General features: G+C 40.6%; 2 protein-coding genes across 3 annotated transcripts in view; one reads left to right on the forward strand and one right to left on the reverse strand.

The window, feature by feature from the left end:
• VTI1B (vesicle transport through interaction with t-SNAREs 1B) overlaps positions 1–21,208 on the forward strand; it is a 32,364-nt gene extending 11,156 nt beyond the window's left edge. Inside the window, exons 2-6 of the mRNA XM_044231546.1 lie at positions 12,035–12,093; positions 14,375–14,566; positions 16,697–16,870; positions 18,358–18,419; positions 20,878–21,208. Coding sequence (XP_044087481.1) covers positions 12,035–12,093; positions 14,375–14,566; positions 16,697–16,870; positions 18,358–18,419; positions 20,878–20,974 — 584 coding nt within the window. The 3' untranslated portion in view covers positions 20,975–21,208. The remainder of the gene's footprint in view (positions 1–12,034; positions 12,094–14,374; positions 14,567–16,696; positions 16,871–18,357; positions 18,420–20,877) is intronic.
• Positions 21,209–21,275: 67 nt separating this feature from the next.
• The window catches only part of ARG2 (arginase 2), a 32,019-nt gene continuing 26,387 nt past the window's right edge, over positions 21,276–26,907 (reverse strand). The window contains exons 4-8 of one of the 2 annotated variants that reach the window (XM_044231545.1): positions 26,470–26,629; positions 25,468–25,562; positions 25,155–25,259; positions 23,957–24,090; positions 21,276–21,645 (exon numbers count right to left, since the gene is read on the reverse strand). In XM_044231545.1, the coding sequence (XP_044087480.1) occupies positions 21,440–21,645; positions 23,957–24,090; positions 25,155–25,259; positions 25,468–25,562; positions 26,470–26,629 (700 nt within the window). In that variant the 3' untranslated portion in view covers positions 21,276–21,439. Of the gene's footprint in view, positions 21,646–23,956; positions 24,094–25,154; positions 25,260–25,467; positions 25,563–26,469; positions 26,630–26,907 lie in introns of both variants that reach the window. The other variant, XM_044231544.1, reaches the window with a different exon arrangement.

Here is a 26,907-nt window from a genome sequence, read left to right on the forward strand (position 1 = left end):
TTTTAAACCTTTCAGACAACCCTACAAGGTCAGTACTGTTACATTTCTTTCCTGCAGCTAAAGAAAAAGACTTAGAGGGCTCTAATACAGGCATATCTTGTTTTGTTGCCCTTCACTTTATTGTACTTCACTTCATTGTGCCTCTCAAATACTGCATTTTTTTACAAATTGAAGATTTGTAGCTACCCTGTGTTGAGCAAATTTGTGATTAGTACCAATATTCCAACAGCATTTGGTCCCTTTGTCTGTCTCACATTCTCACAACACTTCAGACTTAAATTAGGCCAGTTAATAACCCTACCTTGGCCTCTTAGTGTTCAAATGAAAGGAAGAGTTACACATCTCTCACTTTAAATCTAAAGTTCAAAATGATCAAGGAAGGCATATTGTAAGCTGAAATAGGCCAAAAACTTCAGCCTCTTCAATGAATTAACCAAGTTGTAAACGCAAAGGGAAAGGCTTTGAAAGAAATTAAAAGTGCTTCTCCATTGAACACACGAATGATAAGCAAGCAAAACAGCTTTATTGCTGATATGGAGAAAGTTTTAGTGGTCTGAATAAAAGATCAGACTAGCCACAACCTAATCCAGAGCAAGGCCCCAACTCTTCAATTCTGTGAAGGCTGAGACAGGTAAAGAAGCTGCAGAAGAAGAAAAGTCTGAAACTAGCAGGGGTTGGTTCATGAGGTTTAAAGAAAGAAGCCGTCTCCATAACATCAAAGTGCAGGGTGAAGCTCCAAGTGCTGATGTAAAAGCCACAGCAAGTTATCCAGAAGATCTAGCTAAATAATTAATTAGTATCTCCAGGGTATGCCTGTGCTTTTACCTTCTATATATAGTATGAGATCAGGTAAACTATTGTGGTGTACAAATAGAGGATGTAGGTCCTAGAAATGCCACAGTGGGGCGCCAAAAGCAAATTAACCACATGATCCTGGTGAAACTGAAGTTTTCACCACAGCTCTAATGGGTCAAGGTTAGTCATTCTTGGGATAGTAAATGAACCCTCCGATGAGGAAGAGAGGCTGCCACCTTAGTTAAACATTAAGGTAGGCTTTCTCTAGCTGTTTCGGAGCTGACCCTTTCATGATGCTCCCATCCACCGAGTTTGCCAGTTACTGAGTCTTAGAGTGAGTCACTGCCATGTGACTATTCTGGGAAGGCATGTGGGGTGGGAGATAGTGTTTGAAATGGCTCACTCTTTTTTTGGTGCCCATTCCTCTCAACATGCAGTCTTGCAATTTTGTAGTTAACTGTGGTGTTAACTCTAACTCTGTAAAAAAAGGTCTGAACAAGTTTTCTGAAGGCTATTCCCTGGGAGCACAAAAATGTACCTCAGTGCTATAATATACAGAAGCCTTGGATTGGGAGTCAGGAGACTTGCATTCCAGAATGAGTATCACTACACATTTGCTCTTCCTGTGACCTTAAGAAAGACAGTTTCTCCAGGCTCTAGTTTCCTCAGCTGTAAAGTGAGAAGGTTAGATTAGATGATCTCAGAGATCCATTTCCACTCTAACATTTGTGGGTTTCACAATTCTGAGACTTAACGTATAAAGAAGCACCTATTGATAACCTCTCAGTTAGGTAGAGTTCAGCCTCTTTTGAACCTTTAAATATCTTCCTCCCTGGCTTCATCATCAGAAGGGAGAATTTCAGAGGCTTTTTTTTAACCTTAGGATTCCATAAAGGATCTCATAATGTGGTAAAACTCTTAAAATTGTTTTCAAAGGGAGCATATTTCTTTTAAAAATATACAGGCTGTAGAGCACTCCTAAGATAAGGTATGCCTTCTGAAATTAGGTAGAGAGTGGAGTACCCCAGTTCCAAAAAGACTGAGGAACAGAATCAAGGTGAAAGGATGGAGATTCTGTGAGCTGTTCTTTGCTCCCTATTCTTAATTATGTAACCACATTCCTTGAATCATTCTGGAGTTAGCCTCTTAAAAATGCAGATTTTCTTGTCTTTAGCAAAGGAAGAATAAAGAAGGAAACTTTATGACTAACAGTTGTAGAAAAATCAAAGCTAGGAAGGGATTGCACTTACGTGTCGAGTGTTTCTTGGATCAGAAGTGAGTGGTTGAGTGTGGAGATGTGCCTATTTAGAAGCATAGTGACACTCAGCGACAGCGTATTACGGAGTAATATGATACCTCTCCATTGAAGTAGCCATTCTTGATTGCAGATATTATTTCACTGCTGGTGTCTGAGAACACGACTCAGGGATAGTGACAGCTGCTTTTGTGCTTACATCAGTTACATCATGGATGGTCAAGATGCAGACCATTTGCCATGGCTGAACTTTCTCCTATTTAAAACAACAACAACAAACCCTCGGTTTTGTGAGCGGTGTAGAGTAAGAAATAGTTCACTTGCAATGTCTTACGTCTATTAAGGGTATGTCGCATAACAATGGAGGAGGCATAGGAAAGGGTGCATTGTCATTTGCTCTTGCAGGCAGTAGCTACATCTAGGGAACCCTCTGCCAGGTTAACAGTTCTGGAAGCTATGGGATTTATAAAAGAAAAAGTAGATTTATTTCTCTCTTCTAGAGGAGTTTGATCTCCACTTGTGAATATAGAATGTCCATGTCCAGAGTGGTTCATGATCACTTAAAAATCAGCTGACAGTTGACATGTGATAGAGGCTATTGTGATTAACAGAATGTAAATCCATATAAAGCATTACAGTGATATTATATCTTATATGGGATTGCGTTCAAATGCTTATGATGACAACTAGGATAAAGAAAATTAGCCAAGAAAATCTGAGGACAGCATGTTGAATACCCACATGCCATCCCTCCGTAAGCCCAACTCAGCTGTTTTCTTTGGCATTGAATAAAATTGCTCTTTTTTCAGTTGAAGTACTGGCTTGTATTTAGGAGTCACAGTGAATAAAAAATAACATAGCTTTGAAAGACCATGTCCGGGGGCGCCTGGGTGGCTCAGTGGGTTAAAGCCGCTGCCTTCGGCTCAGGTCATGATCCCAGGGGCCTGGGATCGAGCCCCGCGTCGGGCTCTCTGCTCCGCGGGAAGCCTGCTTCCTTCCCTCTCTCTGCCTGCCTCTCTGCCTACTTGTGATTCCTCTCTCTCCGTCAAATAAATAAAATCTTAAAAAAAAAAAAAAAAAAAAAAAGAAAGACCATGTCCGCATACACATGATGCAGCATGGATGAACCTTGAGGGCGCTATGCTAAGTAAAATAAGCCAGACACAAAAGGACAAATATTTTACGATTTTATGATACGTAGACTCATCAGATTCATAGATATAGAGAGTAAAAGGGTGGTTACCAGAGTTTGGGGGAAATAGGAAGTGGAGAATTAGTGTTCATTGGGTATGGCGTTTCAGTTTGGGTGGTGAAAAGGTTCTGGAGATGGGGTAGTGTTGATGGTTGCATAACAGTGTGAATGTACTTCTTGCTACTTGGCTGTATACTTAACAATGGTCAAAATGGTAAATTTTATGTTATATAAAGTTTACCAAAATAAAAAAAAGACTGTATCTCCAGATTGTAAAGATAATTCCAAACTCAGGGCGCCTGGGTGGCTCAGTGGGTTAAGCCACTGCCTTCGGCTTGGGTCATGATCTCAGGGTCCCGGGATCGAGTCCCGCATCGGGCTCTCTGCTCGGCGGGGAGCCTGCTTCCTCCTCTCTCTCTCTGCCTGCCTCTCTGCCTGCTTGTAATCTCTCTCTGTCAGATAAATAAATAAAATCTTTAAAAAAAAAAAAAGATAATTCCAAACTCAAATGAACTCAGAAAAACAATATAAGCAGTGATAACTTTTTGGTAGTAAGTAGGTTGCTTATATGTGGATTTTCAGGGAGAATATTCATTCGGATGCACACATTTTTAGAAATTAAACTGCTCATAAACTGCTCATAAGTAGGGCTAATCTTTGCTTGTTACATATGAAGGGATGACCTGCCTCCTCTTTTATACCTAATGAAGGAGGTCAGGCCTCATTGTGGTTTTGATGTGCATTTCCCTAATGATTAGTGATGTTGAGTATTTTTTTTCATATGTCTGTTGGACACTTAGGTCTTCTTTGGAAAAATGTTTATTCAGATCCTTTGCCCATTTTTTAATTGGATTATTTGGGGGATTTTTTGGTGTGGAGTTTTCTAAGTTCTTTATATAGGCCCCAAGGAGACAAAGAATTATTATCCAGGCTTACATGTCAAGTCAACCCCAAGGAAAGGTCCAAAATCTAACTCTGTTTTCACACCAGCGGTTCTCTCTTACACAAATGTTTACCAGGTGATACCATGCCAGTACTCCCTTCATCATTTTTGCCATGTCCAAGTACCATTTTTACTGTCACTTAATTGTTTTCTTTATATCATGTTCTAAAATAAATTTACTTAATATGTATTTTAGCAAGTAATTTTTTAAAAATTATTTATTTAACAGACAGAGATCAGAGAGGCAGAGAGAGAGAGAGAGAAAAGGAAGCAGGCTCCCTGCCGAGCAGAGAGCCCGATGCGGGGTTCAATCCTCGGACTCTGGGATCATGACCCGAGCTGAAGGCAGAGGCTTCAACCCACTGAGCCACCCAGGCGCCCCACTTAATATGTATTTTAAAAGGATATTTCACATTACTGCTTTAAATGGAAAATCTTTTTTTTAGTTTGAAGTATTTGAGTGTTTATGTAAATTTCAATTCTCCAAATATTGCTATTTAATTAAAAATTTTTTTAGAAAGATTTCAATTTTATTTGACAGAGAGTGAAAGAGTGCAGGAGCACTAGCAGGGGGAGCTGTAGAGGAAGAGGGAGAAACAGGCTTAGGGAGCCAGATCCCAGGACCCTGGGATCATGACCTGTGCCAAAGGCAGATGCTTAACTGAGTCACCAAACCACCCCAGATTCTTAAAATTTATTTTTATTTTGGCTTTTTTTATGTATAATTAACATACAGTGTTGTATTAGTTTCAGATATACAATATAATGATTCAGTAATTCTATATATTATTCAGTGCTCATCAAGAGAAGTGTACTTAATTCCCTTTATCTATTTCACCCATCCCCCATCTGCTTCCACTTTAGTAACCATCAGTTTGTTCTCTGTGTTTAAGAATCTGGTTTATTCTTTGTCTCTTTTTTATTTTGTTCATTTGTTTCTTGAATTCCAAAATGTGAGTGAAATCATATGGTATTTGTCAGGGTGCGTAGGTAGATTAGTCAGTTAAGCGTCTGCCTTTGGCTCAGGTCATGATTGCCTGGTACTGGGACTGAACCCCGAGTCTGGCTCCCTAAGCCTGTTTCTCCCTCTTCCTCTACTGCTCCCCCCTTGCTCAACAGGGAGTCTACTTCTCCTTTTCCCTCTGCCCCTTCCTCCTGCTCATGCATGCACACACTCGTGCTCTCTCTTTCAAATAAAATCTTTTTAAAAAAATCATATAGTATTTGTCTTTCATTTTGACTTACTTCACTTAACATTATGCCCTCTAAATCTACCCATGTTGTCGCAAATGGTAAGATCTCATTCTTTTGCTTTTTTATGGGTGAATCGTATTCCATTTTGCATATTCATATACACATACACACACACACACACCCCACATCTTAATCCATTTATCTATAGGTGGACACTTGGGTTGCTTCCATATTTTGGTTATTGTAAATAATATTAAACATAGGGGTGCATATGTCTTTTCAAATTAGTGTTTTTGTTTTCTTGGGTAGTAACCCAGTAGTGGAATTACTGGATCATATGGTGATTCTATTTTTAATTTTTGAGAAAACTCCGTACTATTTTCCACAGGGGCTGCATCAGTTTGCATTCCCACGAACAGTGCATGAGGGTCCCTATTTCTTCACATCCTGCCAACACTTACTGTTTCTTGTGTTTTTCATTTTGTTTTATTTTATTTATTTATTTGACAGACTGAGAGAGACAGAGAGCAAGCACGATCACGGAGAATGGCAGGCAGGGGAGAAGCAGGCTCCCTGTTGAGCAAGGAGCCTAATGTGGGGCTCCATCCCAGGGTCCTGGGATCGTGACCTGAGCCCGAAGGCAGCCGCTTAACCGACTGAGCCACCCAGGCTTCCCTTGTGGTTTTTTTTAGCCATTCTTACAGGTGTAAGGTGATATCTCATTGTGGTTTTGATGTGCATTTCCCTAATGATGAGTGATGTTGAGTATTTTTTCATATGTCTGTTGGCCATCTGTAGGTCTTCTTTGGAAAAATGTTTATTCAGATCCTTTGCCCATTTTTAAAGATTTTATTTATTTGTCAGAGAGAGAGAGTGCGAGAACGAGCATAGGCAGACAGAGTGGCAAGCAGAGACAGAGAGGGAAGCAGGCTCTCCGCTGAGCAAGGAGCCCGATGTGGGACTCGATCCCATCATGACCTGAGCTGAAGGCCGCAGCCCAACCAACCGAGCTGCCCAGGTGTCCCTTTTGCCCATTTTTAAATTGGATTATTTGGGGGGTTTTTTGGTGTTGAGTTTTCTAAGTTCTTTATATAGTTTGGATATTTACCCCTAATATCATTTGCAAATTCAGTAGATTGCCTTTTTGTTTTGTTGATGGTTTATTTTGCTGTGTAAAAGCTTTTTCTTTTGATGTAGTCTCAATAATTTCATTTTGCTTTTGTTTCCCTTGCCTGAGGAAACATATCTAGAAAAAATGTTTCTGTGGCTGTTGTAAAAGAAATGATTGCTTATGTTTTCTAGGAGTTTCATGGTTTCAGGTTTCATTTAGGTCTTTATCCATTATATATGTGTATAGTGTAAGAAAGGGGTCCACTTTCATTCTTTTGCATAGAGCTGTCTAGTTTTCCCAGCACCATTCATTGAAGAGACATTTTCCTGTTATATATTCTTGCTCCTTTATTGTAAATTAATTGGTCATGTGAGCATGGGTTTACTTCTGGGCTCTCTCTTCTGTTCCACTGATCTGTATGTTCATTTCTTTGCCAGTACCACACTGTTTGATCACTACAGCTTTATAGTGTTTGTTGAAATCTGGGATTATGGTACCTCCAGTTTTGTTGTTCTTTCTTAAGATTACTTTGGCTATTCAGGGTCTTTTGTGATTCTATGTAGATTTTAGTATTATTTATTTTAGTTTTTATGATGCTATGATGGTACCAAATGCTGTTGGTAGGGTGCCTGGGTGGATCAGTTGGTTAAGTGACTGCCTTTGGCTTGGGTCATGATCCCTTAGTCCCGGGATCGAGTCCCACATCGGGCTCCCAGCTCAATGGGGAGTCTGCTTCTCCCTCTGACCTTCTCCCCTCTCATGCCCTCTTTTATTCTCTCTCTGAAATAAATAAATTAAATATTTGGGAAAATAAAAAAAAAGCTGTTGGTATTTTGATAGGGATTGCGTTAAATCTGTCAATTGCTTTAAGTAGTATGGACTTTTTAACAATATTTGTTCTTCCAGTCCATTAGCATGGAATATCTTTGTTTGTCAGGTTCAGTTTCTTTTATCAGTGTTTTATAGTTGTCAGAATACAGATCCTTCACATTGTTGGTTAAGTTTATTTCTAGGTATTTTATTATTTTTGGTATGATTGTAAATGGGATTGTTTTCTTAATTTCTCTTTCCACTACTTCATTATTAATGTACAGAAATGCAACAGACTTTTGTACATTAATTTTGTTTTTTATGACTTCACTGAATTCATTCATTCTGGTAGTTTTTTGCTGGAGTCTTTAGAGTTTTCTGTATATATAATCATGTCATCTGCAAATAGGGAATGTTTTACTTCTTCCCTACCAGTTTGTGTGCCTTTTATTTCATTTTGTCTGATTCCTGCAACTAACACTTATTGTACTTTGTTGAATAAAAGTGCTAAGGGGGGGGACATTTTTTTTTTTTTTTAAAGATTTTATTTATTTTTTTGACAGACAGAGATCACAAGTAGGTAGAGAGGAAGGGAAGCAGGCTCTCTGGCAAGCAGAGAGCCAGACACGGAGCTTGATCCCAGGACCCTGGGATCATGACCTGAGCCAAAGTTAAAGGCTTTAACCCACTGAGCCACCCTGGTGCCCCAGGATATCTTTGTATATCTTTGTCTTGTTCCCCCTTCTTAAAGGAAAAGCTCTCTGTTTTTCCCCATTGAGTATGATGTTAGTTGTGGGTTTTTCATATATGGCCTTTATTATGGTGAGGTATGCTCTCTTTAAACCAACTTTGTTGAGAGTTTATCATGAACAGATGTTGTACTTTGTCAGATGCTTTTCCTGCATCTACTAAGGTGATGATAATGGGTTTTTTTTTTTTTTTAAATTTATTTGACAGAGAGAGATCACAAGTAGGCATAGAGGCAGGCAGAGAGAGAGAGAGGAGGAAGCAGGCTCCCTGCTGAGCAGAGAGCCCGATGCGGGACTCGATCCCAGAACCCTGAGATCATGACCTGAGCCGAAGGCAGCGGCTTAACCCACTGAGCCACCCAGGTGCCCCTGATAATGGTTTTTTATTCTTTCTGTTAATTGATGTGATACATCACATTGATTCATTTGCAAATACTGAACCATTGTTGAATACCTGGAATAAAGCCCACTTGATTGTGGTGAATGACTTTTTTAAGGTATTGTTGGATATGGATTGCTAATATTTTGGTGAGGATTTTTACATCTATGTTCATCAGGGAAATTGGCCTGTAGTTTTTATTGCTGTTGTATCTTACCTTTTAATATCAGGGTTATGCTGGATTAGAATGGATTTAGAAGTTTTCCTTCCTTTTCTATTTTTTTGGAATAGTTTGAGAAGAATAGGCATTATCTACTCTGTACATGTTAGATAGAATTTGCCTGTGGAGCTCTCAGGTCCTGGACTTTTGTTTGTTGGGAGTTTGTTGATTACTGATTCAATATATTTGCTGGTAATCAGTCTGTTCAGTTTTTATTTCTTCTTTAATTTCTAGGAATTTATCCATTTCTTCTAGGCTTTCCAGTTTTTTGGCATATAGTTTTTCATAATCCTATAATTGTATATCTTGGTGTTGGCTATTTCTTCTTTCTCATTTATGATTTTGAGTCCTTTCCTTTTTTTTCTTAAGTCTGGGTAGAGGTTTATCAGTTTTACTGAGTTTTATTTCCCCCCCACAAAGAACCAGCTTCTGGTTTCATTGATCTCTTCTGTTGGTTTTTGTTTCTGTCATTTATTTATGCTCTAATCTTTATTATTTCCTTCCTTCTGCTGGTTTTAGGTTTTGTTTCTTGTTCTTTTTCTAGCTCCTTTAGGTGTAAGGCACTCCATTGTTTTTGAGGTTTTGTTTGGTTTGTTTTTATCTCGGTTCCATTTATTTCTGTGCTAATCTTTATTATATCCTTTCTTCTACTGGCTTTGGACTTTGTTCTTTCCCTTGGTCCTTTAGGTGTAACGTTAGGTTATTTCTTTGAGAGTGTTCTTATTTCTTGAGGTAGGCCTGTATTGCTTTAAACTCCCCTCTTAGAACGGTTTTTGCTGCATCCCAACAATTTTGGACCATTGTGTTGATCTCTATGTATTTTTTAAAAAATTTCAGTATAGTCGACATACAGTGTTTTATTAGTTTCAGGTATACAATATAGTGATTCAGCAATTCTGTACATTATTCAGTGCTTATCATGATAAGTGTCCTCTTAATACCCTTGACCTATTTTCCGCTTCCTCCCTCACCTCTGAAAAAGACCAGTGTGTTCTCTGTATTTAAGCATCTGGGTTTTTTTCTCTTTTTTTTTTTCCTGTTTGTTTTTTTGTTTTTAAATATTTTATTTATTTATTTGACAGAGAGGAGAGATCACTAGTAGGCAGAGAGGCAGGCAGAGAGAGAGGAACGTGAGAGAGAGAGAGGAAGGGAAGCAGGCTCCCTGCTGAGCAGAGAGCCCAATGCCCAATGCGGGGCTCGATCCCAGGACCCTGAGATCATGACCTGAGCTGAAGGCAGAGGCTTAACCCACTGAGCCACCCAAGTGCCCCTTCCTGTTTGTTTTTGTTTCTTAAATTCCACATATGAGTGAAGTCATACGGTGTTAAGTCTTCCTCCAGCGGACTTATTTCACTTAGCATTACACCCCTAGATCCATCTATGTTGTTGCAAATGGCAAGATTTTATTCTTTTTTATGGCTGAGTAATAGCCATGTGTTTGTGTTTGTGTGTGTGTGAGACATATCCATTCATCTGGGATAGACACTTGGGCTGCATCCATGTTTCTTGGCTACTGTAAATAATGCTGCAGTAAACATAGGGGTGCATATATCTTTTTGAGTCAGTGTTTCTGTTTTCTTTGGGCAATTAGTAGTTGATTTACTGGGTCATAGGGTAGCTCTATTTTTTTTTTTTTTTAAAGATTTTATTTATTTATTTGACAGAGAGAAATCACAAGTAGATGGAGAGGCAGGCAGAGAGAGAGAGGGAAGCAGGCTCCCTGCTGAGCAGAGAGCCCGATGCGGGACTCGATCCCAGGACCCCGAGATCATGACCTGAGCCGAAGGCAGCGGCTTAACCCACTGAGCCACCCAGGCGGCCCCGGGTAGCTCTATTTTTAATTTTTTGAGGAACCTCCATACTGTTTTCCAAGTGGCTGCACCAGTTTGCATTCCCACCAGCAGCATATCAGGGTTCCTTTTTCTCCACATCCTTGCCAATACTTGTGTCTTCATGTATTTTTTTGATGTCCTCTTTGTTTTCTTGGTTGACCCATTCATTGTTCAGTAGCATGTCATTTAGCCTCCATATATGTGTTCTTTCCAATTTTTTCTATGATTGATCCCTAGTTTTGTACCATTGTGTTCAGAAAAGATGCATGATAGAATTTCAGTCTTTTTAAATTTACTGAGACTTGTTCTGTGGCTAGTATGTGATCTATCCTGGAGACTATTCCATGTACACTTGAATGTGTATTGCAGTTGTTTTTGGATGGAATGATTTATATATCTATTCAGTGGAAAATCTTTCAAACCTACCTAAGTGATCAGAAAAATACAGTGAAGGCAGAACAGTGTTGTTTTAGTTAAGTGTTACTACTGCTTGGCAGCTGAAGCCTCTTCTTTTTGTTTAAAGAAGAAATTAGTAGTTTTAGGTATTAAAGACATACTAGTCAATTAAGCATATAAAGACAAAATGACAAGTTAAAGGATTGAAACAGATGTGAAAGGGGAATGACTCACTGTGTGTGTCAGTGGTATTTGCATCATTTTACATATTACCATCAGTGGGTATGGCCAAGAAATATGTACCATGCCATGCACTCTCCCAGCAAGCAGAGTAGGTGAGTTTTGAATTTGTTTTGCAGAGAAGCAGTTGATAAGGGTTAATATAGAGAAGTGTTTTATAGTGGAGGTAAAAGTGGGGACAAGGGGCCACCTGGGTGACTCAGTCGTTGGGAGTCTGCCTTCAGCTCAGGTCACGATCCCAGGGTCCTGGGATTGAGCCCCGCATTGGGCTCCCTGCTCAGTGAGAAGCCTGCTTCCCAATACTGATTTCAAAGAATCAGTATTGCTAAACATTCTTGTTGATGAAGGTGTGCATGATCCTTCTAGGGGACAATTAATTGACAGTGGTTAACTTAGACCTGTACTGTTTCTTGGTAGGAGAATACTAACCTTTGGGGCCAGATAATTGTCATGCAGGAGTGTCCCAAGCATGGATATTTTTTGTTCCCTGAGTACTAAATTCCGTTCATAATACCTACCCTTTCCCTTACCCCATCATCATGTTAGCAAGTTCCAGTGCATTTCTAAATGGTGGCCAGGTGGCTCAATCTTAGGTTAAGCATTCAACTCTTGATTTTGGCTTTGGTCATGATCTCAGGATCATGAGATACAGCCCCATGCTACATCGTCCTTGTGCTAGATGTGGTATCTGCTTAAGATTCTCTCTCTCCCTCTCCCCCTCCTCCTCCTTACCCCCATCAGCTCACATGTACTTGTGCTAAAAAAAAAAAAAAAAAAAAAAAAAAGTCCTTTTTAGAGATGATTAAGTACTACTAGCCCCATCAGGGAAGGGTTGAGCTGTTTATTCTAAGCAGAGGGAATGACCTCTAAATATATGAAAAGAGGACTTAGCACTTAAAACTTGTCTCTCTTTTCTAGAAGAGAAGAAGAAGCTGATCAGAGACTTTGATGAAAAGCAACAAGAAGCAAATGAAACGGTGAGTACAGGGAACAAAGCCTTACTTCTTCTATCTGGAGTTAGTCTTTTCTAGAAGTAATGCTTATTACCTGATCACAGATTAACTGTTCCTGTCTATTATTATTGATTTTGATTATTTCTTACTAAATGAGGCCATTGGTGAGGTACGTGATGAGGGAGTTTGACAAACAGAAATGGATAAAGCTTGGATACTCTCTTAAAATGAGTCTTTGATATAATACATTCCTGATATGAGTTAGTAAGGGCATTCTCAAACCTTTACCTGGGTGGTCTTTTAAAATTTCATTTAGGGGCACCTGGGTGGCTCAGTCTTCTAAGCGTGGTTTCATCTGGGTTCATGATCTCATGGGCCATGGGATTGGGCTATATCAGTCTCTGCACTCAGCAGGGAGTCTACTTTAAAATTCTCTCCCTCTGCTCCCCCCACATGCATACACTCTAGAATGAATAAATAAATCTTTAAAAAAAAATTGTGGGTCCCTGGGTGGCTCAGTCAGTCGAAGCATCAGCCTTTGTCTCATGATATCAGGGTCCTGGGATCAAGCCCTGTGCAGGGCTCCCTGCTCAGCAGGGAGTCATCTTCTCCCTCTGCACTGTCCCCATCTCTCTCTCAGATAAACACAATCTTTAAAAAAAATAAAAAATAAAATTTCATTTAAAAAGCTGGCCATTGGGGCACCTGGGTAGCTTAGTTGGGTGTCCAGCTCTTGATTTCAGGTCAGTTATGATCTAAGAGTCATGGCATCAAGTCCCAGTTGTCTCGTGCTGGGCATGGAGCCTGCTTGGGATTCTCTCTTTCCCAGTGCCCCTCTCCACATTCCCCCCTGCTTACTTTTTCTCTCTCAAAAATAAAAAAGCTGGCCATTAAAATCAGTTATTCTTGAGGCACCTGGGTGGCTCAGTGGATTAAAGCCTCTGCCTTCGGTTCAGGTCATGATCTCAGGGTCTTGGGATTGAGCCCCACACCAGGCTCTCCACTCAGCAGGGAGCCTGCTTCCCTTTTTCTCTCTCTCTGCCTGCCTCTCTGCCTACTTGTGATCTCTGTCTGTCAAATAAATAAATAAATAATAGAATAAAATCAGTTATTCTTCTTGTTAAACTTAACTAAATCACCAAAAAAATGTACCTCAGAAGTGGTTGTAGCCACATTCCCTTTTGTTTTAAAAGACATCTGTAGGGCGCCTGGGTGGCTCAGTGGGTTAAGCCGCTGCCTTCGGCTCAGGTCATGATCTCAGGGTCCTGGGATCGAGGCCCTCATCTGGCTCTCTGCTCAGCAGGGAGCCTGTTTCCTCCTCTCTCTCTGCCTGCCTCTCTGCCTGCTTGTGATCTCTCTCTGTCAAATAAATAAATAAAATCTTTAAAAAAAAAATAAATAAAAGACATTTGTAAAGACATTAGCAAAATTAACCAATCCAACTCTGGTCATCCCAAGCAGATGAAAATAATTTATGGCCTCTTGTGAACATGTGTGGGTGTTACATTTTACTTACCCAATAAAATAGAAATCTGATTTGGACCCTTGGTTATCCACATGGAGACAAATGACTGATTTTCAGAAAGAAGAGGGAAAAAGAATGCCAGACCCCCTATCATTTGTAGTATAGTAGACTTCAAAGTGCTTCATGATAGCACTTGAACCATAACAAACAAATTGGTATACTGAAAAGAGAATTTGGAGATTTGTGGAATCTTGAGCAGATTTCTTCAGTTCTTACATATGAAATAGAAGTAGTAAGTATCGGGGCGCCTGGGTGGCTCAGTGGGTTAAGCCGCTGCCTTCGGCTCGGGTCATGGTCTCAGGGTCCTGGGATCGAGTCCCACATCGGGCTCTCTGCTCAGCAGGGAGCCTGCTTCCCCTCTCTCTCTCTGCCTGCCTCTCCATCTACTTGTGATTTCTCTCTGTCAAATAAATAAATAAAATCTTAAAAAAAAAAAAAAAAAAGAAGTAGTAAGTATCTCCTACCTTATTGAGGACAGGGGAAAGATTAAATGCAGATTAAATAAGATAATGTATATAAAAATGTATAATAGGAAGATCCTTGTTTTTTTCACTCATTCATCACATACTTTCTGAATGCCTGTTCTCTGCATGCTAGGCACTATGCCAGGCACTCAGAGAAAAGAGGTCGACGTGTCACATGTGATCCCTGCCTTCGTGGAACACAGGGTTGAATACTTATTTGCAGTTGTCCATGGTTCTGTTAGTCCGAACTAGGCATAAGCCCAGATGAGAGAGAAAAATACCCAGCCCATCTGTTCCCTACTTTCTGCCTTCCTAGCTGGCAGAGATGGAAGAGGAACTACGTTATGCACCCCTCTCTTTCCGTAACCCTATGATGTCTAAACTCCGAACCTACCGGAAGGACCTTGCCAAACTCCATCGGGAAGTGAGAAGCACCCCTTTGACAGCCACACCTGGGGGCCGAGGAGACATGAAATATGGCTCATACGCTGTAGAGAATGAGCACTTGGTAAGCTTCAATTGTTTTTTTCCCCTTAAGGGCCTGTGGCACAAAGATTAGTCATGTTGTACAGTCTTGTTCTTCCCACCTGTTTCCTGCATCCAACTCCCCGTTGTCTCTTGGGTAACCATCTCTACTCTATTGAATGCAGATCTTTCCAATCCATGCTTATTTAGATTTATTAGTATATTTTATGTACTAGTACTTGGTACTTAGTGGAAGAATACAAGTGTTTCCTATTCTTAGTATCCGGATTTTGTATTCCACCCCATTGATCCAGTTTTTCACTTACACTCAAAAAATTCAGTTAGGTTTTTAATTTATCCGGAGTATTGTTACAGATTAACCCTACCTGTCCTTTACATTATATCAAGATGGCCCAAGACCAGAGACCTAGTAGAGAAGGCAGGAAGCTTCTCAGGCGGGTGCTAATAGCTCACTTAGTTGTAATGGAAAGTAAGCCATAGTGCCTTTCTAGACTCCACTGTTCTGATTTATAAAATTAGATGGACAGAATTGAAAATCTATATTTTGAAACTATCTAGAGAAGCTTGATAAAGGAATACAAGTTTACAAAGATTATATGTGATGTGTTGCATTTGGAATTAACACTCCACTGCACAAAGTATAAATGGCCTGGCAAGTGGTTTGGCAAATAGTGTGGGAGAGAGGTGGATGGGGCCCCACAACTACAGACTGCACATATGTAGAAAGGCTAATAGCGCAGTGTTAAACAATCCTGTTTCATGATGCATCCTGATTGTGATTCAGAAGACATTCAGATGATACTGGTCTAACATTGCTGATGTCAAAACTAGAGGGAATGATAGAAACTTTTCAGAATTCAGTTGTGAAGAGAGACTGGGAAATGGCAGTCAGATGAAGCTTGTTAAAGTAAGATGAGAGGTATAATGTGACTTTGGGTGTTTGTTACCAAAAATCAACAGTAACCCCCAAAAAGGGGAGATAAAACCAAACAATAATTTGCTTTAGAATTACTAGTTTCAGAAATTACAAAGACAATTTAGATATACATACAACCCTCATGGCATTATTGTCCAAACCTGAGGTTGATTTATATGATCTTACTGCTCTTCAGTCTAATTAGTTAAAAATCCCCATCTTTTACTTGAAAAAAAAAAAAAAACCCTTATTCCTGCTTCTTTTAAGCTAAAGTAAACTGGGTTTTATTTCATTGTCATGCAGTGGTTCTGTCGTCCACTGATGTGTATGCCAAATATGAAAAGACTAGTTACTTAACTGAAAACTCGGTATTTTGGTTTTTTGATGGTGGTATCTAGTGCGAGGAGTCACCTGTTTAGTAATAGGCCCTGTGAACCAGCCCCTTTGTGAATGTGTAAGTGCTTTGAATAGTGAAGAACTTACCCATTTGTCAGTGGTTAATTCTGACTGACAAGGGCTACTTCTGTCATCTTGGCTGCTGTGCTTGGGATTATAGGTGAAGTAAAACTTTGGCAGGGATTTAGAAAATTAGGGCACTTGGGAAATGAGGGCAGCTTATGGACCCGGATCCTCCTTCCCTGAGAGCAGTCACCATTGTGGCAACTTCAGAGTTTTGTTTTGTTTGGTCTGAGGTGAAATTCTTTTTGGGTTTCCAAGACTATAATCGCTTAAGTGTCTTCCAAAATGCAGTAGTGTTTCAGACTTCTAAGTGAATTCTGTATGTGCTGCAAATGAATAGCTTATTCATGGTCACTCAATCCTCAGTACTGGTCAGGTGGAAATCTTCAGTGAATTAATCTAGTTCTAGGCTGTGGAGTTAAGTTGGTTGGTTTGTTGCTCTGTCAACAGTTACAGGCTGTATGCATATTCGGATAGCTCCTGCACCCCAAACTTGGGCCACTGCCTCTCAGTTGTTGTTAGTCCACAAGTCAGTTCAAATTCATCACCAATTCAGGGAAAGTGCTTTTCTTCCCTCACATTTAAGTCTAACAAGCCGTGGCATGGGAGGTATGTGATCTTGTATTGGATTCTAATAATCTTATAGTTAGCATCTTTAAAGTCTTAAAAGTAATGAAAATCACTGCATGCTCTATATCCCTTCTTACATCAGAAGGGTCACAAGGAATGTGCTGGTAAATGAATTTAACATTTCTCTTCCTTTCCGGTTCCTGTCAGAACCGGTTACAGTCTCAAAGGGCATTGCTTCTACAAGGCACAGACAGCCTGAACCGGGCTACACAGAGCATTGAGCGTTCTCATCGGATTGCCACAGAGACTGACCAGATTGGCTCAGAAATCATAGAAGAGCTGGGGGAACAACGTGAACAGTTGGAACGTACTAAGAATAGGGTAAGTCTGAGCAGATAGGGGAAAGTAGGTGGGCCCTTTATATCCTGATGCCTTGCCACTGTTAGAAGCTATAGTAGTTCAGAATTCAGGGTCAGGACCTCTTAGATGCTTACACTTTTCTCAGCTGAGAGATTTATCTTAAAAATAATTTTACCCCTTGGATTTAGAGGTCACTGGAGGCCAAAAAAAGACTGAAGAAACCCAGTTTCTGCATTTATGGAAGATTGTCAACTCAAAGATTGTAGCCACTCTGTCCTTCAATTCCTAGATTACCAACCTGAGATTTTTCCTCATATTAATCTATCTATAATGGGATATTATCCTGTTCTTGTGAAAGCACCATCCACTTAAACAATCCTAGTTTTTTTGTCCTTTAGATTCAAGGCTATTTTCCACATGTCATAAAATAGTACTGCTGACAGTTTAGAGGTTCAGTCCTGGACTATAACTCTGTTGTTACCCAAGGTAAGCTAGATCGCTGTGGGAAGAAGACGGGAAATAACTATATCAAGGCCTCTGAAAAACATCTCCTTCCTCCCTTTCCATACACCTGCATAGGAATTTTTAAAAATAGTACAACTTGCCAATAGAATGTTATATTCTTAACATTATGAAGCCAATACAAATTAAAGAACAGATAGTATTGGCAAGACTTGGATGACTTCCTCCATGTGGGAATTGGAGAAGATCTCCTCATATATCCTAAGAGTTGCAGTTCTCCATTCTTAATCAGAATGATGCCTTTGCCTCCTCAGTAAAAATTCACAACCACTGAATTCAAGGTATACTGTAGAGAAGGCATTTTGTTTACCGACTAGGTGGTTTTAACACATCAGATGGATTGGTTGAATTTAAAAGGCAAGGAACAAGCTGAGCGATCAGCTTACTTATGGCCACTGGGGAATGGAACAGATGGCAGATGGCATCTGTTGAAATATCCCCCAGCAATCTAGATATTAACAGGCAACCAAAAGGAAGTAATTTTTTAAAAAGCTTTTAGAAGAATGATCCCTTTCACAATTCAATGTATCTGTAAAAGGGGTAAAGAAAAAAGAACCAGATCCCAAAAGTGGAAATCCACCAGCCTACAAAAACAAAACCTCAAGAAGCTCCCCTGGAGTTTGGCTGATGAAATTCAAATCTGAAGTTTCCTCACAGTTACCGACGGAGGTACACTTGAAGCCTTTTTCTGTTTTGAGTAGCCAAGGTGAAGAATCAGTTTGGTCCCAGGAGTTCCCCAAGGTAACCTTTGAGTTACCTTGAGATATAATAATTGAGATATAATAATTCCTAAGCCTACTTACTGAGTACTCGAGTATCTTGTCCTTTCCAATTTTTCTACATATATATTCAGAGGCCATCATTCAAATTGGTTTGATGGAATTTTTCAGCACACACCCTTTAATGCCCACCGTCAGTTTAGGAACCTTCAAGTTCTACAGTATATACTTTAGCAGGGGGAAGTAATTGCTATTTTCTCTTGCCAGCTGGTAAACACAAGTGAAAACTTGAGCAAAAGTCGAAAGATTCTCCGTTCAATGTCCAGAAAGTAAGTTTGTTTTCTTTTTTTAAATATTTTATTTGACAGAGAGGGAACATGACAGTGAGAGAGGGAACACAAGCAGGGGGAGTGGGAGAGGGGGGAAGCAGGTTCCCTGCTGAGCAGAGAGCCTGATGTGGGGCTCAAACCCAGGACCCTGGGATCATGACCTGAGCTGAAGGCAGATGCTTAATGACTGAGCCACCCAGGCGCCCCCAGAAAGTTATTTTATTTTATTTTTTTTTTTTTTAAAGATTTTATTTATTTATCAGAGAGAGAGAGGGAGAGAGAGCGAGCACAGGCAGACAGAGAGGCAGGCAGAGGCAGAGGGGGAAGCAGGCTCCCTGCTGAGCAAGGAGCCCGATGCGGGACTCGATCCCAGGACCCTGGGACCATGACCTGAGCCGAAGGCAGCTGCTTAACCAACTGAGCCACCCAGGCGTCCCCAGAAAGTAATTTTAAAAAATAGAGTTAAGAGGGGCGCCTGGGTGGCTCAGTCAGTTAGGTTAAGCATCTGCCTTCGGCTCAGGTCATGATCCCAGGGTCCTGGGAGGGAGCCCCAGGGATGGGATGGAGCTGAGCAGGGGGTCTGCTTCACCCTTTCCCTCTGCTCCTCCCCCACTTGTGCTCTCTCTCAAATAAAAAAATCTTAAAAAAAATAAAAAAGTATATGCTGCTCTGACTTGAGTAGTGAGAAATTTGTCCACTTTTAATCCCAGCTTATATTTTTCAGAGCACATGGGACTCATGGAGCTTTATAGCCCTTGAAGTATATTTGTATAAACTTGGTTAGAAAAAAACTTTTTACTGCTACTGCTTACTACTTGCTTTTGGCTCTGCTTGCCCTTCATGGTAGTCAGCCTCTTCCTTATCAGGGAGTTCTGTCCTGTTAGCAAAAAGTCAACTTTTAAAAAACAAAAACAAAAAAACCCTAAAATAGGTAGTTAGTATACACAAAACTATAACTAAGCCATGGAAATAGTAAGAGTGAGATTTTCCTGAACAATGGTAAATGCCTTGTCAAACAAAAGGAAACCTTCAATTTAGAGTTAACATGAGAACCAAAGATGACATTGTTTGTTAACAAAAGAGTAAATTTTTGAAGCTCTTTTTTTTTTTTTTAATTTTTTATTTATTTATTTGACAGAGATCACAAGTAGGCAGAGAGGCAGGCAGAGAAGAGAGGAGGAAGCAGGCTCCCCGCTGAGCAGAGAGCCCGATGTGGGACTCGATCCCAGGACCCTGAGATCATGACCTGAGCCGAAGGCAGCGGCTTAACCCACTGAGCCACCCAGGCGCCCCAATTTTTGAAGCTCTTATACTACCTTTATAAAGATGTTCATTTGGGTTGATGGAGGAAGAATAGTTAGCAGTATTGTATTTCTGCTTTTTTGAAATATGATTCAACCTGATTTCAGAAATATTTTTCAGGGCACTCCATTGGTTGAGCGTGCAACTCTTGATCTTGGGATTGTGAGTTCGGGCCCCATGATGGGTGTGGAGCCCACTTTAAAAAAAAAACAACGGGACGCCTGCGTGGCTCAGTTGGTTGGGCGGCTGCCTTTGGCTCAGGTCATGATTCCAGCGTCCTGGGATCGAGTCCCGCATCGGGCTCCTTGCTCGGCAGGGAGCCTGCTTCTCCCTCTGACTCTGCCTTCCACTCTGTCTGCCTGTGCTCGCTCTCGCTCACACTCTCTCTCTCTCTCTGACAAATAAATAAAATTAAATAAAATAAATAAATAAATAAACAAAAACTTTTCTGGAAGGAGCTATTTATAAAAATATATATTAAATATGAAAAAGTGAGATTTTTTAATTTAAGTAATCTCTAGAGCCTGTGTGGGGTTTGAACTCACTACCCCAAGATCAAGAGTTGCATGCTCTTCCAACTGAGCCAGCCAGGTACCCCTAGAAAACCCGTTTTTAAATTGAGGAATTAACTACTATTTGAGCATATTTTAAAAGGAAGAAACCATTTTTATGTGTTGGTATCTGTTATCATCTGTTATCCCAATCATCAGTATTTCTGTGAGGTAGTGTTACCCTTTTTTTTTTTTTTTAAAAAAGATTTTATTTATTTGACAGAGATCACAAGTAGGCAGAGAGGCAGGCAGAGAAGAGAGGAGGAAGCAGGCTCCCCACTGAGCAGAGAGCCCGATGCGGGGCTCAATCCCAGGACCCTGGGATCATGACCCGAGCCGAAGGCAGAGGCTTTAACCCACTGAGCCACCCAGGCGCCCCGAGGTAGTGTTACCCTTAAGTTAAACTGAAAAAAGCTTTCAAGTTGGCACTTACCAGCTAAAGAACTGCTGAGTGGCTATGTGATTTAAAAAAAAAAAAAAAAAATTCAGTGTGCCTCACAGTATATCCAGCCCTGGCTACAGCGTCAAACCCCTAGGTATTAAGAACAGAAAGAAATAAGGTCATCCACATTTCTGACTGTTCCCTACTTTGCTTCTCTTTGTAGAGTGACAACCAACAAGCTGCTACTTTCCATCGTCATCATACTGGAGCTGGCCATCCTAGGGGGCCTGGTGTACTACAAATTCTTTCACAAGCACTGAACTTCCTAGAGGGAAGGGTTTGTGGACCAGAACTTTGACCCTGTGAATGAATGGTGTTAAAGATGGGGAATAAGCATAGTGCTGCTCTGAGGTAATGGTTCGAGGATGCCCTGTGTAGCCAGACCATGGGAGGTGGGAGGGAAAACAAAAAACCGCATAACTGTGAAGGAACAGCAACAAGACCAGTATGATATACCAACGTAATAAATGCTGTTTATGACGTCTTTAAATTTACATAGTATTCCAACATATTAATACTCTGTGAACTGCAAAAAGAAAAAACAAACTTACAGTAGTAATATTGGTCACCGAAATGGAGGGGGAAAGGAAACTTTACAGTTGTAAGAATGCGCAAATGTTCTCATTAAGGCAGTATTGACCCAGGTGACCATTTAGTATATCTCCTCAAATGCCTCATAATTCTGGAATGTCTTTCCTGACAAACATGTCAGCACACAAAATTTCCTAAATTCTCACGCGTTCTTCCCTTTCTGATTCATCTGGTGAACTGGGAGTAGGAAGTTGGTCATAGACAATGTGCCCTCCCTCTCTTGTCTGACCAAAACTTGAAGCAATCACATCCACTGCCAGGCTAGCTGTAGCCTTGGCCTCTTCCTCTGAAGCCGCCAACTGAGGATTGACTTCAACAAGATCCAGTGCTGACAACAACCCTGAAAGAACAAAATATGACAGAACCTCAGAAGCTACCCTAGCTGCTACTTTCAGGGTAGTAGAGGGTCATCCCTTTAGACAGAACAAGCCAAGGTAAAAAGTCATCTTCTACTATTAAAATTACACACTGTCAGGAAGCCTTATACCTACCTCGTCTTGGGCAGGAAGTTCAAACACTGTATACTAGAGTAAGATTACAATTTATCATCCCTGTTCAACCAACTTAATAGGCATAGCTGTCACGCTGTCTGGATAAGGAAAGAGCTTGTGGGGAAGAGGTAGACAAGGATTTTCCCACCTATATGGGAAAATGTGTGCCATGTCCAGTATTACTAGGAACCTTCCAGATGTCTGCCTATAGTTATATGAAGAGATCATCTTCCCTCTTTTGAGCCATCCCATTTTTGAACTCTGTTGCTCTCTTAAGGCACCCCACATGCCCTAGGTGTAGTCATTAGTGCATCTCTTAGTCTTTTTTTTTTTTTTAAGATTTTATTTATTTATTTGACAGAGATCACAAGTAGGCAGAGAAGCAGGCAGAGAGACAGGAGGAAGCAGGCTCCCTGCTGAGCAGAGAGCCCGACTCGGGGCTCAATCCCAGGACCCTGGGATCAGGACCTGAGCCGAAGGCAGAGGCTTTAACCCACTGAGCCACCCAGGCGCCCCTGCATCTCTTAGTCTTATCCCTGCAGGTCTGAGCTGTCCCATCATAGTGACCCAATATCTTGCACTTAGCCAAGGGAAGACTTGACCATACTTCAGTTTGAACTTACTGCCTTCTGTGAGGGGTTAAGAACTTACACTAAAGGGTTTGAGAAGGGGAGAAGAACTATCTAGACCTGCCTTCTACTTCATACCCCTAACACACAAGCCTACCTCTCTGAGGTATTTAACTTTTTAGTTGGTTATTCGGGATAAAGTTAATCTACCTCTTCAAGTCATCTGAACTAGTTTGGAGAATACAGGTATGCAAATATTTATGGTAGCCGTCATGCCTAGAAACACGGGCGTATAAATCTGTTTAGCGTGCAGTCTTATTAGGAGTGCATAGTCCAAGCATGTTACTGCAGCATTTCCATTGTGCGAACATCTGGGTGTTTGATGATCTGTGTGTCTCATTTCAGCTAAACCTGAATCGAAGTAATCAAGAACGTTTGAGCTATTAAAAATAGCTATTACCCATGTTCTCCAGACTATTGTCACCCTCTAATTTAATCAAAATGCTTTATGTAGCTAGTTAACACTGCTATGATAGTCTTTTGGAATAGAAATAATGTAGTAGGGGAGGGAGCGATGAGGTATAACCACTACCCCACCTAACTCCTAGAGATTACTAACCCCTGCTCTAAGTAGGGTCATTGGGAACCAAAATGGAGGATTGAACACACAGGTTCAGTGGCCACTAACGGAAGGACAACTGATAACATCTAAGATTGTGGGTCTGAAAATACAACTATCTTACCACTGTCAGACCTGATAAACCAAAGCATTCTTTTCTTCCTTTAGTGTCTGAGGTTCCAGTAGGCTCCAGAGAGAACATTTCTCAATTTCCCTATGTATCCCAACCACTCAAGGGTTTCCCATAGCACTAGACCTTTCACTGTGGGCTCTGCGCTGTTTAGACCCCAATTTCGTGAAATGGTATTGAAGTATTATGTGGTAGTTGTTTAATTTTTGCAAGGAGAGGTCATTTAAAGTAACCTTCATGGAACTAGAAACTTTCTGACGGAAATGGAAACTGAAAACTAGGATGAATGGGGTGACAGTAACCTGTGTAGCCAACTCAGTAATCTTTGCCACCATTCATCTTTAGTATCCCCATATTAAAACTCCTATCGAACATAAAAGCTCCTATCAAAGCTCTAGTATAAGGCGTATCCTTTATGAAGGGACCCAAGATATTGTCCAGCTTTGAAACATCTTTAAGAGAAGGTTTAACTCCCCATTCTCAACTCCCAAGGGAACTAACTCATTTTAATGTTAGGGTAAGCCTCTTGGCCTTGCCTTTTAAACTGAGTCTGCCTTTAGACAGTTCAGATGCGAAGAACTACATCGGTTTGGCAAGTTATTCTTGTATTTAATAAGTATTTAAGTAGACAATTTTTTATTCAGTACTTCTTATATTTTGATATGAGCCAGGTCCATAAATGCCTTCAAATGACTATCATTTATTAGCCTGACCGTGGGGTTTTTAAAGAAGTTTAAACAAAACAGTATCTGTAATGATTTGAAATAGTATTAGAAGCCCTCCAGAATGCAAAAGGCATCAGCGTATTTACTCACACAGTTAGCAGGTTGATCCCTTCTTACCTGTATTGTGTATTTCCTCAGTAATGTACATGCCTTCTCGGTAGGTCAGTCCTCCAACAACAGGGGTTCCTGTGGCTGGAGCCAGGGTAGGGTCAAAGGCATCAATATCAAAACTCAGATGGATTGGCCTTTGTCTTCTTGAGGGAAAGATAAGAACAGTTATTTGGGTGTGCTTGGACATTGATCCTTTCTACAGTTGCAACTCCTTGATTTTGCTGCTGTTAGTCCTAGTACTTTGCTAATACACATTTCTAGGTTTTCTACTCTTGGAAATTACTATGTATTACCATATTTGCTTCCTACACGCCACCTCATAATTTTGCCATTTGTTCTTTGTGCCTCGGACTGACTCTAGTTTGTATTTCTGACTTAACTTAGGCATTAGAGCCTTTTGCATTAACAGTTATTCACTTCCCCATGAGACTGGGCTCTGACAGAATCTGACTCACATTAGACTGACCTGGGTTACAGTTGCTCTTACTCTCTTCGTGTAACAACAGCTGAATGGAATTGATTTGGTGTCTGCAATCTTATCTTCCAGTTTTAGCTTCAGTTTAGCACAGGTATCCTAAAGTAGAAACTAGCAACTGACACTTATATTGTAGATAACTAAATTTCTTACACCTTAGGATATGACATACTACTAGGTATCAATTACATTAATCACTTGAACATAAAGTCTCAGCACTGAGAACATGCTCTTAAAACTAGCCTTTGACAATTCACAGACCTATACCCCTGGGGCTAATAATACATTATACATTCATTAAAAATTTTTTTAAAAACTAGCCTTTGATTGGCATTTATCTGTCATCTTTCTATATTACCAAGATTTGCTCAATATAAAACTTTCAGATGAATCAACAGTGAGCTTAGGAAGAAGGGAGCAGTTGTGAATGCTTCCCATCTCAAAAGATGGGCATTAAAAATGGAGCTAAAAAATTCATGAGACACAGAGGAGGTGACCAGTGACTTCAAGGAAACCCCATCTCAACCCCAGAGGAAGAATAGGACCTATGTTTCATAATCTCCAAATTATTTGAGTGTTTTCTGTGTGTACATATTATTTTGCTTTTATTTTAAAAGAAACGCTGCTGTCCTTAAGAGATAGGCTAAAATGTGCTGCTCACTGGGAGTTTGCCCTATTTCCTTCGGGACTTTTCCCTTTGTAAGTAGACATCCATTATAAGTTACTTACTTGCCAATTAGCAGATCAAATGTCTGTTCCATGACCTTCTGAATACCAAGTCGATCTATGTCTCTCATGGAAAAATACTGGATATCATAATTCTTTAAAATAAAACTGTGTGAGAGATAAAGGAGTCCTTAGTTTAGTGTATGTGCTTCCAAAGCAAGCACAGGAGTCCTTAAAGAACATTTTTAATCAAGTATATTGTGGTGGGGGGGTCTGTCCTGTTAGTGACCGCTAAGAGATTAAGGCAAGGAACACCCTGTCAAAAACATAAATGGCTGGGATAGACCCAAAGCTTAACCCCAGTGTATCAACTTACTGTTCAGGAGGGTCCACGTCTCTTAGACCAATATACACAATACTTGGGGAAGAGATACAAGGTTTGATCCAGGAAAATCCTGGGAGTTGTGGTACCTGTCAAAAGAGGAATGAACAGGACTCTTCAAGGATTCTTGGTCTCACCAAGATAATCACTGTGTGTTTCCCAATATATGCCATCTGCTTTCTCCTCCTACCTACAGGACATGCTTAAAGCAACACCAGACTCACCTGATCTGGGAAAGAGAACTTACAAAAGTGGAAATGATTCAGAAGGCAGCTGAAGAACAGATTTCTCAGAATTTAAAAAAAAAAAAAAAAATTCTCCTAAGGTGGCCACGGTTTCTCATTAACTTAACCTAAATAGCAGGAATACTGCTGATTAGCCCTTTTCCACCCCTTTGTACATTACTGAATTGTTTACAGATTGGTTCTTGAAACACAATCTGGTTGCCATTTTAATTTGTCTACAGCCAAAACACAAATTCTGCCTAATGAATAACTTTTTGTACTATCCTGGTTTAACTTGGTTCCTCACTGAGGGGAAGAATATACAGATTCTAGTCTATGCTTAACATGGACTCCCGTGTCTTCTGACCAACCTAGGAAAATATTACCTAGAGGTAATCATGGTTTTTGCTTTCCTCTAGACCAATGGGTCTGAGAGTGAGGCAGCCTGGGAACCTCTAACCAAGAAGTCCTCCTACAGAGGGTATATCAATTACTAGAGTTACTACCCACTGCCACTTTCCTTTCTTGAAAATTATGACTGACACACACGCACACACGCACACACCCTCCCCCCAGAGCAGGGGACCTTGTCCTGGTAGTCTTTATATCCCTAGCATTGACTAGACTGCTTAGCCCATAATAATGTTTGATGAACATTTCTACCACCACCCTCAGCCCATCCTTCATAGAAATCTTCTTAACCAAACTAGTTTTCAAAGCCCCAGCATAACTCCTGCAAAGCCATTTAGCCTTTTCATTTCAGCCCACTGACCTTGTCCTGTAGTTCTCTGAGAAGAAATGAAACTGGCTGTCCATGGAGATTTCCAGATGAAGTGGTGAGGGGTGTATTGATGTCAGCGTGGGCATCAACCCAGATCACACAAAGATCTGGGCAGTGCCGGGCGTGGCCACTAATGGTACCGATTGCCAGGCTACAAGGAACAAACACAGTAATTGAGGCCCTCTGTTTGGCAAACATCACTAATAACAAATATCCTCAGTCAGTACAGCTCACACTTTGTCCTCAGGGCAAAGTCAGGGCCAAGTCAGGGCCCCAGACTAAGGCTGGATTTAGATGACCAAAAGTCTCCAGGCCTGTAGTTCCCAAAGATTAACCTTGAATGAGGGAGAAAGAGAAGGTTCTAAAGATTCAAAGCTTGTTGACTGGTTACCCTTCTAGTTTGACAGATGTCAGTATTCCCCCCAAATC

Source organism: Neovison vison, chromosome 13, assembly GCF_020171115.1.
Source record: "Neovison vison isolate M4711 chromosome 13, ASM_NN_V1, whole genome shotgun sequence".
In the NCBI taxonomy this organism is placed as follows: Eukaryota; Metazoa; Chordata; class Mammalia; order Carnivora; family Mustelidae; genus Neogale; species Neogale vison.